The 16,349-nt window shown below is 40.5% G+C and overlaps 1 protein-coding gene across 1 annotated transcript; it reads left to right on the forward strand.

Moving 5' to 3' along the window:
* The first annotated feature begins 405 nt into the window (after positions 1-405).
* LOC112573090 (diphosphoinositol polyphosphate phosphohydrolase 1-like) lies at positions 406-16,131 on the forward strand. The gene is made up of 4 exons (XM_025253105.1): positions 406-737; positions 4,807-4,962; positions 12,137-12,221; positions 12,616-16,131. Exons 1-4 carry the CDS (start codon positions 531-533, stop codon positions 12,726-12,728), a joined length of 561 nt encoding a protein of 186 aa, XP_025108890.1. The 5' UTR covers positions 406-530; the 3' UTR covers positions 12,729-16,131.
* The last annotated feature ends 218 nt before the right edge of the window (positions 16,132-16,349 follow it).

Genomic DNA, 16,349 nt, shown 5'->3' on the forward strand with positions numbered 1-16,349 from the left:
ATGTGGAAAGAACAATGCGGTAGTCAAGCATATCACGTAAAAACAAACGACGAGTAGACTTTCTGTTGTTGTCGTCCCGATTCGAAGTTTCAATCGAAGCAAATTCATCTACCATCTCTAGAAAGACATGACGATGAAATCTGAACTTTAAATATCCTTCTTTGTCGTTGCATATATCTATCTATTGCAAAATACTTATTTATTAGAAGATCCACCGTGAATATCATCTACACGTCTAAACTTTACAACCATGGCGGCCATCTTTGCGCCCGTGGCGTAGTACCTCTCAAGCTAGTACGCGTGCGCCCGCGTGCGCTCACTCAAATTTCGCTGCGATACGGCCCGCCCGTCGTAGGCGCACGCGGGCGCACGCGTGCGCCCGCGTTGCGGTACGCAGGGCTGGTTGTGCACACGGCCCTGCGCTGGGCGAATGGCAACACATGGCGCATGGCACTCATGGCATGTCTGTGGCAGTCAACACGAGTGCATGGCATGTCTCCAGCAGTACACACATGAGTGAACGACGTTAGATGCCAGTTACAGACCTCAAAGTCATACCCTTCTACCGTCTGCGTTTGCTGTTGAGGGTGGCTTGCAAGTTTTGTACTTGCAAGGAGAACCCGCAGTGTAGCAACGACATGGTGAAAGAAAAGCCAGATTCTGTCAGGACTTACGACGAGGATGGCTTCAAACGCAGAGCGGCTTGCCTCTGCTTCAAAGATGAACGAGAAGAAGAGGTTGGTGATTGCCGATCATTTTGTTTACATGCCGACGATCGGCTGTTAGTAATATTTTGAATCGAGTAGTTATTGTTGTTGTATCCGTTTGAGCATAGTTGGTAAATGTTGAGCTTGATTTTCAGACGCAAAAAAAAAAAAAAAACCCAAAATAAAATGTAATGCCAACAACGCACGTGAAAAATTATTATTTCACTACCTTTCAGTTGGAAAAAACTACATTCATTCATTCAATTCACGTAGTCGGATGGAAAATTGGTCTAGTAGTAGAAGCTTGTGTAACTTTGGTCCGAAAGTATATTCTTGTCCAAATAAATGAGGATATATTATTGGTAAAATAGTAAAGTCATATTGTGCCGTTGTAGTTTTTATCATTCCTTGGTCTGGTGTTGGGGTGGGTGTAGGGAAGTAAAGAAAGGCCAGATATTATGATCGAGATCAGATTGATCTCTTGTCATTGAACTGTTACTGAACACGTGCATTGTTGATATGGGTTGAAAGGCAGCAGTATATTCACAGATGAAAACTAAAGGTTCACCTAGTATCTTGCTATACAATACTACCAATATTATGATCAGTTTCTTATGCATACAGATAGTGTGTTCTTATAAAATAGATGGTACACAAAGCCTAAGAGCAAGTTGCAACTCTTGTTACACCCAGGAAAACCTTTATGATGATACTGATGATGTGATTTCTTGCTAACCATGTATATAAATTTTGTAGTAGATATTAAAGCTGCAAAGAACTAGAAGATCACATATGGTTATTTAGTCTCATTTCATGTTGTACCGGCATGCCTTTTGTTTTGTTTGTTTTTTTTACAGATTTAGAACCACAACTAAACGGTCAAAGCTTACAAAAATTTATATGTACAGTGATCCCTTGTTTATGGCAGGAATGCGTTCCAGAACCACCCGCAATAACCGAAAATCCGTGAAATAGAAATGGTATACTTATTTAAGTAGTTATGCACTATATTAAGGCTTTATAAATCCTCCCCTCTTCTTTTATGCGACATAAACCTTTCCCATTTCCTTAATAACCATTCCCAACCTGTTGTTTACAATTGTGAGTATGCTATGCTGGTTCTCGTTTCTGAGAAAATGCATGCACTATTTACTGTAATTCATATTAACTTTACTGTCTATAATATTTCTTTATTGTTAGAATTAATATTAGTAATATATTTTTATACACTTAGGGCTTTTTTCATCTAAAAATTCATAAAATATATTTTTATATATATATTTATATATTTTCCACTGATCAAATTTCGCAGAAAAGCCGCGAATAATTTTTCCCATTAATTTCTTATAAAAACCTGCAAAATAGTGGAGCGCAAAGTGGCGAGGTATTACTATGCACATTAATGTAATTGCTCTTGTGGACTAATAATGTACATTGTATCGTATTAAAAACTAATGACTTTGTAAAGAAAATCCTGTTACCTAAACCTTATTATGTTAGGCTTTAATGTTTTTAGATTTAGTGACAGTGTGGTCTTGCGCTAGTAAACTAATTTTAAATTCTGATATGTGGAAAACTTTTAAAAGAACTTAGAAGTAATGTGTATAAGTAATATTTATATTTTAATTGTTTGTTGATGATGTTAATTCTCTTCATTTTCAGTTATTTCTGTGGGAATTTACTATTTGTCTTTTTTTCTGCGTGTACTGCTTTATGCAGAAATTAACATGTACACACTAATTCTCAGCTGACTGACATTGGTAAACACAGGACTTGTTCCTGCTTGCATGTAGTAGACCGTTGGTAGTTCAAGTGAGAGCAGTATTACCTGCATGAGATTTTGGCACTAATGCTATGAAGTGTATGCAGGAACATAATGAAGGAGGAAGCCTACAGATATTAAATCTTTACAAAGTATTAAGAACTGATCCTTGTTCCTAGATTTAAAGATTAAGTTTTGTAAACCATCACTTGTATTGTTGCAGTCTTAGCAGTAATAACTAGAGATATAAATGCTGTACAGTTGTGTAGGATATATCATGGTACTTTAATTACATCAGACTGACTGATGTTGGCAGTGAGGACACTTTACTATGTACAATAACACTTCTTTTGTCTTGGTTTTTAATCGTGACACGAATGATAAAATTACACAAAACACTTGTTATGATTATGCTGCTCTAGTATAGACATAACTTGTACAGGTATCCTGTGCACACTGAAACATTAAATTAAGATGTTTTGTTACAAAAGGCTGCAGATGATTAGGAAATAATAACTAGAAATTTTGCTTCAGGTCAGATAGGGGGTTACTAAAGTAGTTAAAAGTTAATTGATTAAATTAAATTGATTGTTAATTAAATCTGAAAAGTTCTTTATCAAAAACCCCCTCCCCCCCCCAGATACCACATGATTCTTCTACAACTCATTCATAGTATGCTAGTTCTTGTAACGTTCGCTGACTGCTACATGCTAGCTTATGCTGGCTGTCAAGCATGATTATAAACATACCTATGCTGTGTAGCTACCTGTATTGTATAGTGCAAGGGGTACTGGATGGATCATATGAGTGTTTTGGGTTGTTTGCCACAAGATAAGGTCATCTACCATCATTTGGACTGGTTGCCTGAGAAGGCTTGAGATTTAGTGTTTCTCTATCTTTTGCGATATAGTGTTTGTCATTTTGTAATCAGCACAAGGTAGACTTGTATTAGTTGCATTTAGAAATGACTAACCAATTACTGATGACATATTTCCATTTCTTCATAATGGATAATTGAAAGAGCCTTTTTAACTGGTCACATAGTTGCATGTTTGATAATACACATCTGGTTAAGAAAGCAACAATTTCTGTGGGTAGTAATAAACCACAGGATACTCTATGATGTAAATGAAACAGTGACAGATTAAAAGCATCTGATTTGAATTACAATGTGTTCCTGTCTAAGATTTCAGGCCTGAATTTAACCAGTAAAACTCTAAAAATCTTTTCATTTCAAATAACTGTTTTTCCTAGTATGAATACCTCTTGCAGCTTTTGTACTAGCTCTATCAGTTTCATCATACCACCTAATCTGCTTTATTTAAATATTATTGCACCAGACTTTAAGCCTTTTGGATGAAATATATTTTAAGTAGAGGATTTCTCAGTCAACGCAAGGAAGCATGCCCTAACTGCCTGCTTTTTTGTTGTTTTTTAATTTTGTTTCCATTTATCTGTCATAAAAGGGTTCCCTAATGCATGAATGTTTAAGGATAAAATAAGTTAACTAGTTTTAGTACTGCCATAACGGCAGTTACACTTACCAGCTATAACAAACCAACTGAATCTTAACAAAACCATATTCATAATCATCATGATACCTATTAGGTGAACAGGCATTATTATGCATGTTAATTACATTACAAAAAAGTGGTGGTAGCACTGTGATATGCAGAAGATTGAAAATCTGATTATGTTTCATTTAACAGACTTGGATATACAGTAATAACAGATTTTCCTTTATTTAAAAAAAGAATTGAGTGTTTTGGTTCTACTGTACGTGTGTGTTGATTCATGTGTGTAGGTGTTTGTGCCCATGCACTGAACTATCAGAATGTGTTTCTCCTCAGCAGCTTTCCATGTTTCTCTGCATGAACACAGGGCTGTTTCAGAATATAATTTCTTTTCCTCTTTGGCGCAATGGTGTTATCTTAATCAGCGTCCATTTTGCTGTCAAGTGAAGATAGGCTATACAGCCAGCTCATGCCGATTTCCAGGTCCTAAGAAGGTTTGGCGTCTTTTCAAGGCAAACTGTCATTCTTAGCAGCTCACCAGCTAAAGGTCAGGCCACGGCCAGCAATGTCTAGCCAGGCAGTCATTCAGTCACATGCCTAGCATTTAATGTTGTGCCCTTTGTACCACACAGAAGCCTGATTGCCGACAATTCACAAAAGACGTTACAAAGATCTGAGGGCTTTGCCATTGCTTAATGGTTCTGGAACTTTTGTTATGTTCAGTTTCAGGGGCGTATGAGGGAGGGCGTACTCCTATAGATAGGGTCTGCCTTTGAGTGCTTACTGCTCTCTCATCGTTCCCTGTCTTTTTATTTTTGGTCAGATCCTGCTGGTGACGAGTCATCGGAACCCAGATCGCTGGGTGGTACCGGGTGGGGGTATCGAACCTGAAGAGGAGCCACGGATTGCTGCCATGCGGGAGGCCATGGAGGAGGCAGGGGTCAGAGGTCAGATATCTCGGCATCATGGAGTGTTCGAGGTAAGCAGCTGCCAAAATATGGCGTACCAATTAAAAAATAAATCGCTCCACCAACCACCCACCAGAATTTCGCTGAAGCATTTAGATTGTGTGGGTGCGCGCGCCAGACTGTAAACTGCGCATTTTTAATTGTTTAATTTAAGTTTTTTTTCGAAGAAGTTTCAGTGGTTTCCTACATAGTCTCCTTCATCCTTCACTAGCTGTCATTCCTTTAAATTGATTGAATTTTTTTAAGAGTGTATTGGGGTTTAGGGAGAGCGAGAATAATCGAAATGTAAACGAGGGACGGGTGAATCTGCTATGTGAGTAGTTGTTATGTACTGTGAATGTGACAGTTCTGATCACCGTATTGTTCGCCGTGAAATTGATAGAAAGTACATGGTCGCACTGAAAGGGTTCTCTGGCTTTCCAGAAAAATGTACTATTCCTCCTCGCCTCGCCACCTTTTGTGCAGTAAGTGCCCAGGCAGGTATCGTGTTAGCCACTAATTGTGTGAGATACGCACTCAGTGAGAGTAGTTCAGTGGCGGGCCATTCTCGCATGCCTCCCCGCTTCTCCTACCTTGTCCGTAAACAAAACAAAACAAAACAAAATAGAATAAAATTTGATGGCTCATTAAGCATGCTTATGAGGTTCAATAAACTTGCAGGCACACACTTCTCACACAGAAGTGGAATAGCTGCCTTTGTTTAGCTGTAATGTTGTGTGTAACAAGCGGCTTAATGGATTATGCTGCTGTGCCAGACATAATGTTGATGTAATATCAAAAAGGACCTAGACAATAAGCTTAAGAAATTCAAAATATGTTGAGGTATCTGCCAGAACACAAACTTCAAAAAAGAAACCAGCCCAAAAACTTAAGGCTGGCAAATGCCTACGGCATGGCGCATTCTCTTTATCTTTTTCGATGATGTCATGAGTTATTCTTTCATTCTCCTCCACATCTTTTTGCTTTTGCCAACTATCCAGTATTTTTTCCCCCTTCCTATCAAGTGGGCTTCCTTTAGGTTTCTTTCCTTTTTTTCCTTTCCATCCATCTCAATAAACAGCCTTTCTTTCTGTTCAACTTGCCGAGCAAGCGTCTTTTCTTTCTTTCCAGCCATCTCAACAGGCAGCCTTTCAGTCGTTTTTCCTCGCAGACGATCACTGATGTGTAGGTTGTATGGGGCACCTTTGACGACCTTGAAGCCTTATCATTGCCTCACTCAGGTGTTGTGTCACTAATGACCTGTAATCTGTTTCGGGTCGACTCCAAGGTGGGCGTCGTTGGGGTCCCTCCTTGTAAGGGCGGATGGTCGCAGACTAAGCGCATGTCATCGCCGCGCGATTGTGACAGGCCCTCCATGACTTGGGGACTGCCACTCCATGGGATTGTGACCAGGCAGCCAGGTCATACTTCTGAGAGTTTTAAAGTGACAATACGTGAAAACGGAAGGTAGTGCCTCTGGTCTGTTAACAGCAGTTTTGTTGCTATTATTAATAATGACAAGCGGGTTGATCTCTCCATTAAACTATTCAGAGGCTTACTAGTGTAGTCTTCCCTGGAAACCATCCAGATCTGGTGTTTGGTTGTTCGCTGTGCCACACTTTCATTCCCCACATATATATATGTTAACAGATTTTGGCCAGCCGGAAGATATTTGACAGTTAATAGTTTGAGTGTGAACACAAAAACTATGAAGATATGGATCAGACTAGACCGAGGATAGAGTCGTGATCTCTTGACTGGTGGCTGGCTCGTCCATTGTTCGCCAGATGGCTCCTGTGTACGGCAAACCCTTCCCTAGGGACTAACCCCCGTGCAGTGCGCTAATGCCCGCCAAACATCATTCAGCTTAAGTGTGCGACTTCACGGCGAAGACACGGCTCAAGGGTGAGAGTGTTTGCGCAATCAAGCAAGAGCCTCTTTATTTTGATGAACAAACGGCACCCGGAGCTTGGACCCGAGACACACTCGATAGGCGAGAACGGTCGCTGCTCCTGGCCGTTGACAAAAGCGCTGCAACAGCGAGCCTGCAGCTCAAGGCAGACAAAGGGCCGAGAGTTGTCTGGAGCCGCCTGCTATTTCATTAGCAATTTCCTTATGACTAATGACTGGACAGCTTACAGCAGCAGCCTCCGACGAGGATGGTTCTGCAACACGCGGGGAGGCAGGGTGGTGTGGGGGTAGATGGGTGAAAGCTAGGACCGGAGAGAGGAGGTAGGCAGCCGTATCGATCTCCACAGACAACTCCCCCGGCACCCCTCCTCTCCCCCCTCCCTTTCGTCTATCCAAGCCCAGCCTGCCGCCGCCGCCGCCACCACCACCCCAACCACCACCACTTTCAAAAGTGATCTGGAATCTCATTAACCGACCCAGCCACCACACACTGCTGCCGTCTCTGGAATCCAGCAACGGAGGTGGAACCGGGGGTTCGGAGGAGGAACGACAGACAAAATGGAAGTAGTTTGAATGGCACTGCGGGTCTACACAAGAAAGACCACCTTGCTTGTTTATTCAGGTCTGCTCTTGTGCTGGTCTTTCGCTGTTTGCTTGCTGGTTTAAAACGGGATCAAGATCGAATATGCAATTTTTGAAAGAGAGAGATTGGACAGGTAGGGTGGTTTTTGTAAAAGATAGTTGAGGATGCAGGATATACAGCACCCCCACCATGCCTATCACGCAGATGAATCGCTTGCTAAGCCAGCAGCAGGAAGTAGGGCGACTTGACGGTGTAGACGGTAGCTCATAGATCGTCGTGATGGCCTTCATATTGACAGATCGCCCCTGGACGATGGGTCCAGAACTGCTGTGCGGCTAGTGAGAGAGAGACCCGCCTGGCTCACAGCTACAGCAGGGTCGCTGTACCCCGAATGTCGGGGAACGACCACTGTAGATCGGGGTGCCACAGTCGCTGCCCAGAAAGACGATTGTCTCTACACACAGACCATAATTCCTTGTCCAAGCCCTCTACCCAACACGAGCGAACACCTTTCGGTCGTCCACACAGTCCTGCAAGAAGACATCTCGAACACAGTGTAAACGGTGGTCGCAAAGTCTTTTAGCAAAGCTTGAGGCAAGCTGCAGACGGCCAGGAGCGCTGGTAAACTTGAGCTTTTCAACGAGATGTACGACCCCGCGGTGAGGCGGGTGGCGTACCCGCTTATCTGGCAGAAAGCAGCGGGAAAATTGACGCGGTACAGGATTACTTAATAAAGCAGGGTTTACTGCCTCCTTAATCCACGTGCTGTGAACTCGCCAACAAATTAGCCGTTAACTTCAGGAAACTACTGCGCCTTTCCTTTCTTTCTTTTTTGCACGCTTGAAGGAGCTGAGACTGTGATGATAGGTGTCAAAAGTTCGTAACCATGACAGCAAAACTATTCTGGGACTAGATCGTTTGAAGGTCACCCACCCACTTGTTTGCAACAGCCTCACTTCTTCCTCCCTCCTCTCTCTCTACAAACACCCTTGTGCGCCTCTGTATCATTCACTCTCAAAACAAAATGATGGATCGGACAAATTTTATTCTGTATTGTAGACTAACTAGACTCGGTGCACGACATCGCCAGGCAATTTGCCATGAGAACTCTTCCAACTGTGATTTTACGGTTAACTTTCAGCCTGTTGCAGAGTCAAGTGTGATGAGTGATGGACACGCGGGGCCTCCGTGTAACGAAATAATGAAACACTTCTACTCTCACACTTGCTGCCCCTTTTCAAACTGATTGACTTTGACATCTCAGTCACTGCACTCTTGGTACCCCTTCACAAATATGTCGAGTTGACATTCAGTTGTTTGCAATTGTTGATGCCCTTTCTCCGACTTACTGAGTTTCTTCTCAGTTAAAGCAACAGTAGGTAGAGGAGGGGGAGTGATGTTTCAGGTAGAAGGGGTGTACATAATGTGTTGATGTGCCTGTGTTGTCCCGTCTCCCGGCCTTTCGCCCCGCCTTCGCCCCCTTTCTTTTCCTGTCTTTCTCAAATTACAACATTGTCCCAGTTTTCTCTGCCATGGTATACAACTGGTTGTCCATGGTATTTTTTCCCCCTTACCTTTGGAGCCACAGGTAACATCTAGAATGGGGAAAATAAAACACTGTGAAGACAAATATACCATCCATCATAGTTTATGACCTCAGTTGAGACAAAAAGAGAGAAAAATATTCCATCTGAGTTTGGTAAGGCACAAACAAACACACATTGTCACAGTTTGTTTTATTGTCAGATTTAGTCCATCTTGGCATACGGGGACATGAACATGGGATATATTCTTGTACTCTTGGTAGAGACGATAGCTGATTGGTTAGATCGCACTGGTTCAAAACCTGTGTAGCTAAACTCCCTTCTCCTCGCTGACAAGCTGGGAGGAATGGACACCTGACTCCAAAGAGAGTTTGGGAAGGTAAAGCAGCGAGGAAGAGATGGGCACAGCCCTCATGTGAAGCTGAAAGTGGGGTCTCTAATAACTCCTCATTCCCTGCTTAGCTATAAAAAAAGGATGATCTTTACTGTTCTATTGGGAAAAAGAGATGGTAGAGAAGTGTAACCATAAGAGAAGAAACAAAGCTCGGTGGGTTATCAGCTTCATGTCTCCCTGCTCTTGTTATTCAGAGAAGTATAAAACAATAGTCTCTTGTCCCCAGCCTGCTCTTGGCCCGCTAATTGCAAATCTGAAGCAGACTGAAGAGAAAGCATTGCAACAGGAAGAAAAGATGGATGAAAGACAAATGGAAAATCACTTTTAGACCTGATGTAGGATAAACAGGCAATCTGGCAGAAGGAGTTGATTACAGTTCGTTCACTCAGTATAGCTAGAGAGCCCTGCCTATAGCTGCTACTGCGGTCCTTGTAGGATTCGACAAGCATCCAGCCATCCACCCTGGAAGGCCGCGCTCAGAGCATCTTGTCCTTTTCCATGCTGGCTCAACTCACAACAAGTGTGACCCATGTCCCAGTATCATTTTGTTCAGCATAGGACAAGAAGTGCAGTACAAGGTTGAAAGACGCTCAGGCAGAGAAGCAGGTGTTGGCAAATCCCTCCATTGTTGTCCTTGAGTTTGTACCCTTTCTAATCACTGGTCTGATAGCTCCTGCCAGTCCCAGTGGAGGACCCATCTGCTAGACTTTGAGCGGCCTGCACGCTGCTTGTAGAGCAACTTCCCTACAGCTCGTTTGCCGCTTTAGAATTCTGTCATATCAGTCGATAATTCAGTTGGTAATAATAATGATGATAAAGGAACGATCACCAGTAGCCTTCTGTGCCATTGTGTGCGCCTCTAATACCCTTCACCAAAGCTTACCTTCCAGCATTACCTCAGCAAGCAGGTTATAAATATAAATGAAAAGCATTTACACAGTCCCCTCTCTGGCAGTGAGCTCAGTGGGTTAAGGAAAAGAGCAGCACTGAAACACACAGTAACACAACTGTGCCAGCCACAAGTTGCAAACTACATAACAGAGTGGGAAGATGGTGGGGGGTGGGTAAGATGATGGGAAGAAGAGCAGACTACTATTTGATTTTATGCAACTGAGGTAGGCTTGACATATTGAAATATAAATGCTATACATGTAGTTACTTTGCATGGACATCAATATTTATTTGATAACTTGAGAAATTTTCTTTTTACAAAAATAGCCTTTAAAAAATATACATTTTTGATGGGGTAAGTATGCAGAGCAAGGGCAGGATAAGAATGTGCACCTTACTCTTTGCATGATGGTTCACCTTGTTTTGAAGCTGATGAATAGCAGAGGAGAATGCGAAAGGTACCATTGTTCTGTGCAGCTTTGAGAACAGTATTATGTACATTATTTTGTGTGGTGGGGTGACTGGGTGTAGGTATATGAAGGAATGATAGAGTACATGTGTAGGAAAAGGGGAGGCTTTGGAGGGGTGATACACAGGTTTAGGCAGGTAATTTCCTAAATCAAATTGTTCAAAAATTTTAGAAAACAGATTAGAGCAGACAGGATTTATTTTGACTAATTTGTCTTTGTTGATATCTTAGCCTGTTACTTTTAAATTGAAGGTGTTTCTTCACCCATTTAACAATGTAAGTACACAGATGTTAATGATTTCCATCTTGTTTTTCTCAAAGAAGCTTATTTATGCATTCCCTAAGATCTGAACTAGTTCACAGCCATTTAAATAACATGAGCTGTGCTGCTGTCATTTTCATCATTTTACAAAACTCACATCTGCATCATGGTATATGTCATTTTCTGACTCTCCAGCCACTTGAGACTTTGCTGTGCATCATAAAAGAAACAGTTTTTAAATTTTGTAGCATTACTAATTTTATTGCTTTCCAAGATTTCAAAACTGTTTCTTTTACATTATAGCAAAGTGTTGTATGGTGATCATAGCCATGGCCTGAAACTTTATTGTTGCCCCAGAAGTTAGTATTACAGATGAGGTCTGGGCCTGTTTGTTGTTTTAAAAAACCCAACATTGCCTCCTTCCTCCCTATCCCTCCATCCTCCCTATCCCTCCATATATTGCTTGCACATACCCTTGGCCACTGCTGTATGTGACACCAGTGTTACAGGTGTGGCTATAGATTACTTTTATGGTGATTGTGTATGGGTGCAGAAGTGACAATGACAGGGGAGGGGAGGCAGAGAGGTTAGAATAATCGCATACAGCATGCTTTCACCAGTGTATCACTTTGACAGCGGTGCCTAAACCATGAACCTAACATACTAGAATGAGTGACTTAGTATGCAAGCAGATAGTTTTTGTGACTTTTGGTATACCGTGCTTGCAGCGATAAATCATTCCTCTAAGCACCATGTGGAATAATATGTCTGGGTTAGTCAAATTCAGCTCCCTTAAGTTTTTTTCCCTGTTATTTTCTGAGATTATTATGGGCTGTTGCATTGCCATCATAATGGAAGTACAGTGTCCATTTTCTTCTCTTTTGACATCTGGGAGGTTTTATATCATTTGTGTGTCTTTTTTTTTTTTTTTCTCAAATGTGCATCTGTACATGCATATGAATAATAGATGTAAACTTAAGACATCAGTACTATAATTATTCTAAATTAAAAAAAGTTGTCTTTTTAAAAAGATGATTCAGAATAAACATAAAATATGAATGTGTGCACACAGACATGTACATTTGCACACTCACATATAGATATTATTTGGTATTTTTCACTGCTTTAGCGTTAGTGCTTTTTGGTGTACAGAACAAGGATCGCAAGAACAGAACCTGGGTGTATATATTCCATGTTGAAGAGCTGCTAGATCATTGGGATGACCTCCAGCGCATCAGTAAGTCTTGAAAAGGGGGCTTTTCTTACAGTATCTTATTGCTGGAGAGTCAAATGAGCTCTTTCTTTCATCACCAGTTTTTCAAATCTCTCTTGTCTTAATGCACTTTATGGAGGCTACTCAAAGTTAATTATAGTACAAACATCTTTAAAAAGCAGGCAGCTTTTAACATTAGTTATAGGTCAAGAACCTGCAAGACTTTCCTCATCACAATTTTTACTAAACTGTTTGCAGTTAGAATAACATATTCTACATATTTGACTGAACTTTAAAGTTAAGAAATTGATTCAGGTGGAAGGGGAACATAGAAAGCTTAGATGCATCTTTCTGTTCAATTCAGTAGCCTTATAAAATGATGAAACATTTTACTTGCATTGCTCTTTTTTTTCCTCAGATCGAAAGCGGCAGTGGTTTTCTCTAGCGGATGCCAGAGCCGTCCTGTTGCTGCATAAGCCTGCCTTGGCCGCATACATTGAACCTCTTCTTGATCAGCGAGCAATGAGTTGATCAAGCAAAACATTGGTCTTTCTTACTTCCAGGGTAGACTGCTTCACGTGTTTGAGCTTCCCCTCACCCCCATTAAGAACACCATTTATTCATCGTCGCCGAACAGGGTCCATCATTTTCTTTGGTCTCATTTTTAGTTGTGACCTGCCTTCACTCTCCTTCCCACCTCCATGGAATCAAAATCCAAAGCAAGGTAGTCAGCTAAAAATTGGAGAAAGACCATGTGAACGTCTACCATGAAGCTGAGTGACTAGAAAACATGATCATGGCCACACTATAGGAGATGATGGCTGCACTGGTTGTGGAAAGTAAACAATTCAGCAAGATTGGATGACTGTTGTACATTAGTGATACTGCTTTGTAATAATTTCATGGATTCGGAGTTTTGAATAGTGCATTATTATTTATTGAAAGGGAACAAGCTCTGCGAGAAAATGTTAATGTATGAGGACAGGGTTACATGGGTGGATTTGTGTGGCGATTTTTTTTTTTTTGAGTCAGGTTGCAAGCCTAAAGTGTTCGTGGGCTTATGCAACAGGAGCAATTTGTGGATAGTCTTCATACAGTAGTTGGAGATCATTGTCAACAGCTTTAATGTTGTCACTTGGAAGTGACCAAATTTTGGTGTGTGCTCAATTGTGAACGATGAGGTTTGTGGATGTAAAGCAAAGTTTATAAAAATGCAAGAAATTGCTTTGCTGGATAATGGATTGGTGTGTGTTTGTGTGTGTTGGGGGTGACAGAATGCATGAAAAATGGACACTACAAATAAATTTTTCATACTAGTGTAGTTATGCACATGCTAACAGAGAAAACATTTTAATCATATAATGCCCGAGTATTTTGCATTCATATCCTTTGTAAGACTGGAATTGTTTCTATATAGTATAATTAGTCAATACCACAAAGCGCACAAGTTGAAAATCTTGCTCTCAGAACTCTTTTTCAGTTTCCTAGAAATGTAAGAGGTCCATATACCACTGACACATGCACAAATTTTGGCTTTACAGGGGAAGTCATTCATCTAAGTAAACAGACGGATTTATAATAATAACTTAAAGAAGCACAATATTTACATGGGTACTGCAAAGTATTAAGCATGCCGACTGGCATGTAGTGTTTCAATTTACAGATAAAGCACAAAGTGAACTCTGTGGTAGAAGAAAGTGTTTCCCACCAAGGGGACTGTTGAAGAAAGAGTGAAATTTGGTATTTGACCATACTTGTGCTTGCTGCTTTATCAGATCTTTCTCATGTCTGTTGGCCTAGGATGTGCAAGATTTGCTACTCATTCATGTTGTCCAGACATTGCAGTTTTTGTTTCTTGTCAGAATGATTTCTGTATCAATTTACAGTGGAAGCATCCTCCTTGCTCTGACAATTTCTTTGTAACCTGCCTCACTGGGTCTTTTTATAGTTTGCTTGTAAAAAGAAACAAAGGGCATTTACTACAGCAGGACTTAAGTTTACTTGCATAACTGATAAGTAGAATGAAAGTATTTGAAATTTTTAAAAGCATCAGGGTTAATTTGTTAACGTTTCTAAGGTTATTCAAATGCCTCCACCTCTTCTAATCTCCCCCAGCAATTTCTAGTCAGTCACTGACTTAACATGTGTCTGGTAATTTGAGGGGTGGAAATGAGATGATGAAGTACTCAGTATATCCCAATAGATGCTACCATGTTTCCCCCAAAATAAGACTTGGTTTTATATTAATTTTTGCTCCAAAAGAAACATCATGGCTTATTTTCAGGGGATGTCATTTTTTGTGTACAGTCGTGTTATCTTCTGGAATGTCATCATAATTAAAAGGTTATTTATAAGTATCATTACTTTGTAATGCAATACATCCATTCCATGTTTCAACAGACAAAATAATTCTGGTTGCCAATCTTAACTAGGGTTAAACTTGGAGGAGGGTTTATATCACAGTCTAAGCCTTATTTTCAGGGAAACATGGTAGTTATGAGATCATCTGCTCAGTGTTTGTGATAGTCTCCAATGTTTCTCAGCTTATTCTAGTACATTCATGTTCATATGTGTAAGGGCTGAGATGCTTTCTTGGCCATTTGTTTTTGTTTTTTTTTTTCAGGGGTGGGTTCCTATATTTTCCTGTACATACAAATGCCTACAGTTTTCAGAGGGAAGATTCACCTAATAGGTGTTTTGAATGGTAAAGTAATCTTTCCGCCATCTTACAACTTGTCCAGAAGATGGCTTAGTTAACTGTTGGTCTTGTTCACAGATAACACACAGAAGCAACAAAGCTGTTTGCTATTGTTGTGCCTGCATTGTTATTTAATATCTGTTTAAGACCAAACAAAACCATAGCTGATGCTTTTTTGTGATATTTAGACTTGCCCATTCATGGATTCCACATATTGTTTCAAATGGGTTTATAAGGTGTGCAGTCCTGCCTATTTCTAAAGGTATTTTCAAAGTTGGATATTCTGATTTGTTATTAACGAGATCTTGAATAATAAAAACAAAGTTTGCATATCATTTCAGTGTTTAAATAACCTGGCTCTTGTGATTTTGAAAAATAAAATATTAAAATGTTGCTTCATTAATAAGAATGGGATAAATGTTTACATTAATTGGCACATTATTTGCAATGTAAAATAGCCAGAAAATAACTTGATATTGCATGAAGCAAAGTGTTACACCAGTTCCAGCTGAAATAAGATATTTGTCCTAGTTATACGCAACTGGATGTAATTACAATTGCCTCAGCAATCGTAGGGCCAAGTCAAAGACAGGAGACATTCAACATTTCTAACAGCTCTTTAAATTGGTACATAGAAGTTACCAAAATGCACTAAGGGTATGCAAATACATTGTATTTGTAAATAATATCTATGCTTTTATGTATATAAATGTGCATATGTGTGTGCACATGTCCTTTCCCATGTTTTGATGTATGTACATATGTCACTGCTCAAAGAGTTTTTCAGATGGAGCACTGTAAGAGTTTTGGTATTCAATACTCTACTAAACCTTGTATACCATGCCTGTGGATTATGAAACACATTTGGAACTGCTTGTATTAGTCTTGGTTTGTGAAAGATCTGCACTGAAGAGTCTTCACAGACTTTGAATACTGCTGGTACATGTTAAACTGACACTCTCAAACTTACAACCATCCTTAACTGCTTTTGCACTGTACAGCACACCCATTTCCTATTTTCCCCAAGAAATGACATCCTGCAGAATGGCCAAAACAAATGACATCCTACAGAGTATCCAAAACAAATTATTGTCAGTAGCCCAGTGCTGTACCTTATCATGTACTTCATAAACATAAAATACCTAGTTTGTATTCAACATGACGTGATAGTATTCCTTGCGTGTTTATTTTCATTGCAGGCATTCTACATTATTAAACGAATTTTCGTTCACTCAGGCACTGCCTTTGAAGTTGGTTATGGCCCCATGAAATCAATAAAGTGATGGTTGTGGTTCCACCCCCTCCCTTTTCAAACCTGTATTGTTCTCACTGCCCTCCAACCTTCCCACCTCGCTGTCAGTCATTCATTACGCTACATCCTCTTTTTTCTCTATCTCCTAGTGCATGTGTGTGTGCTTTTAACACAACAGCCATCAAGCTAACATTATGGGTGC

This window comes from Pomacea canaliculata, linkage group LG10 (assembly GCF_003073045.1).
Source record: "Pomacea canaliculata isolate SZHN2017 linkage group LG10, ASM307304v1, whole genome shotgun sequence".
Taxonomy (NCBI): Eukaryota; Metazoa; Mollusca; class Gastropoda; order Architaenioglossa; family Ampullariidae; genus Pomacea; species Pomacea canaliculata.

Coding starts and splice junctions, on each gene's coding strand:
- LOC112573090 (XM_025253105.1), top strand. CDS start 531: ATGCCAGTTACAGACCTCAAAGTCATACCCTTCTACCGTCTGCGTTTG. Junction 738..4,806: donor AAGATGAACGAGAAGAAGAG/GTTGGTGATTGC, acceptor ATTTTTGGTCAG/ATCCTGCTGGTGACGAGTCA. Junction 4,963..12,136: donor GGCATCATGGAGTGTTCGAG/GTAAGCAGCTGC, acceptor TTTGGTGTACAG/AACAAGGATCGCAAGAACAG.